Consider the following 2,452-nt stretch of genomic DNA (forward strand, 5'->3'; position numbering starts at 1 on the left):
GATCAAGTTAATAATTAAATCAATATTGTTGGTGCGGAGTGTTTTTTTGAGCTAAGAATGGTGTACAACTTTTATTAAAAAAAAAAAAACAGGAAGTGGGAAATGAGCCATTTATTATGTATGTTTGGATTTTTGATGTTTCATGCCAATATTAATTAACCTTTCTATACAAGAAAAGCCAATACATACATTATATGTAATATAAATATATATATATATATATCAGCTAGCCACACAAACCTTTATCAGCTTGACTTCGTTGGATTGTGTATGTACATCTCACTAGTTGATCTCTTTCAGAATGTAAAACCTTTATCACTCTCTCCCAAAGCTTTCTTTTCTTTAATAATACCCCACTAGCCGCACAAACCTAAAATTGAGCATTACTCTCTTCTTTTCTAAAATACCTATATAAATACACATATAAATATAAATATATGTGCCATAGCTTATCGATTTCAGTGTCTGTGATATGGGTTTGGTTGTTTATTTGGACACCATACTGGTCCCCTTGAGTTTCTTCATCACAGTGGGTTACCATGCCTACCTTTTGCACTGCTTCAAGACCAAACCTTCTCGTACAACCCTTGGCATCAACACCTTAAAACGGAGAACTTGGTTTCTGCAGTTACAAGATGTAAGTATCAAATTTATATATATATATATATGTGGATTAATTAAAAGAAAAACAGAGTACTTCTCATTTTCATAATAGGATTTTGACCCTTATTGTTCATTTAGGGAGACGACAAGAAAAGTATGCTGGCAATTCAAAGCTTGAGAAACACTCTAATGGAGACCATACTCATCGCCACCATAGCCATTATGGGGGTACTATCACTGGCGGCGCTACTAAACAACGCGTTCAAAGTCAGCAATCTCTTCGGCATCCATCCCATTTTCGGGTCTCAATCAAGTAAGATGTACGCTTTGAAGTACGGCTCGTCGTCACTTTTTCTGTCAGCAAGCTTCCTGTTCGGGTCGATGGCCATTGGATTTCTCATTGATGCCAATTTCATGGTGAACAATGTTTCGTCTGATTTCTCTTCGTCTTTGAATGTTACGGACGCATTATTTGAGAAAGGCTTTACTTTGGCCCTTGTCAGCAATCGGATGCTTTGCATTAGCATTCCTTTCATGCTATGGATGCTTGGTCCTCTGCCTGTTTTGTTGTCTTCTATGGCTCTTGTATGGTGTCTTTATCAGCTTGACTTCGTTGGAAAATTTTCCAACCACACTAAAAATAAGCACTCTCTACTCTAGAACTATAATTTTTCTTTTTCTTTTTTTGCCAGTAAGATATATAAATATTATTTGGTTGGCAAAATGATCTATTTTTTAAAGTTATTTTGCACTCTAGTCTAGTTTTAATAATTTTTTGCAAAATAACCTCTCATAATTTAGACAGGTAGTCAAAAATTTAGATAGGTGGTCGAAAAATTTAGACAGATGGTCGAAAATTTTAGACAGTTGGTCGAAAAATTTAGACAACTGGTCGAATTTTAGACAGAGGTCATTTTGCAAACAATTATCAAAAGTAGGCCAGAGTACAAAACCACTAAAAAAAAAAAAAGCTATTTTCACCAATTTCTCGTATTATTTATATATTTGTGTGATCGTTACGCGTATCATATATAAAGAGAAATCAATGGAATTATACCTTTTTCAGGGTCTATTTAGTAAATGACTTCTTTGTTTTCACCAAAAAAAAAAAAGGTTTTCTCCATAATATTTCTCTCGGCTCCACTACTGCGGAGATGTAATCTCGAGGGTCTTTTTCTTGTTCGAAAAATGTATTAATGTTGATCGTTTTTCATTATGTGGCTCTTTGGCCGAGTCTTTAGGTGTAGTGGTGTAGTGTTTTAGTAATCCTAGGAGATAATGGATGTAGTGCAGGTTAAGCTATTAGTGGTGAGATATGATGTAGTAGTGGACCTATTTTCTGGTGTTAGTGGTGAGTCAATAGCTCTATATAAAGAGCTCTCCCAAATGTATGAATTGTAGTGCAGAAAAGTAATACAAATCAGTTTGTGTTTTCTCTTATTCTTTCTAGTGTTATATATATATACACACACACACACACACGATAAATTTGGGCAAATGTTATCCCTCATAATTCAAGAGATGACGTAGCGAATGAGAAAGTAGTATGTGGCATCACAAGTCATGAAAAAAACGACAAAGTGTTGAAAAAAACCGATGAACAAAGATGGATAGGTCTAGGACTTATAGGGAAGTCGACCAAGCCTAAACCCCCTAGGGGTGGTCGTCCTAGCCCTAGCCCCTAGGGGTGATCGGCCTGACCCCAACCTCTAGGGGTGGTTGGCCTAGCATGCCTAAGAACCACATGGAGTGGTCGGGCTAAACCACTACTAGAAATTCACTCTACAGCGACGACTTCTATTGCGACGACAATGATGTAGTCGCAATAGAACACATAAAACCACGAAAA

General features: G+C 36.3%; 1 protein-coding gene across 1 annotated transcript; it reads left to right on the plus strand.

Annotated features, from left to right (window-relative positions):
* The first annotated feature begins 391 nt into the window (after positions 1 to 391).
* On the plus strand, positions 392 to 1,312 carry LOC133793875 (uncharacterized). Its single transcript, XM_062231122.1, has 2 exons — positions 392 to 637; positions 742 to 1,312. The coding sequence occupies exons 1-2, from the start codon at positions 473 to 475 to the stop codon at positions 1,261 to 1,263; spliced, it is 687 nt and encodes a 228-aa protein (XP_062087106.1). The 5' UTR covers positions 392 to 472; the 3' UTR covers positions 1,264 to 1,312.
* The last annotated feature ends 1,140 nt before the right edge of the window (positions 1,313 to 2,452 follow it).

This window comes from Humulus lupulus, chromosome 8 (genome assembly GCF_963169125.1).
Source record: "Humulus lupulus chromosome 8, drHumLupu1.1, whole genome shotgun sequence".
NCBI lineage: Eukaryota > Viridiplantae > Streptophyta > Magnoliopsida > Rosales > Cannabaceae > Humulus > Humulus lupulus.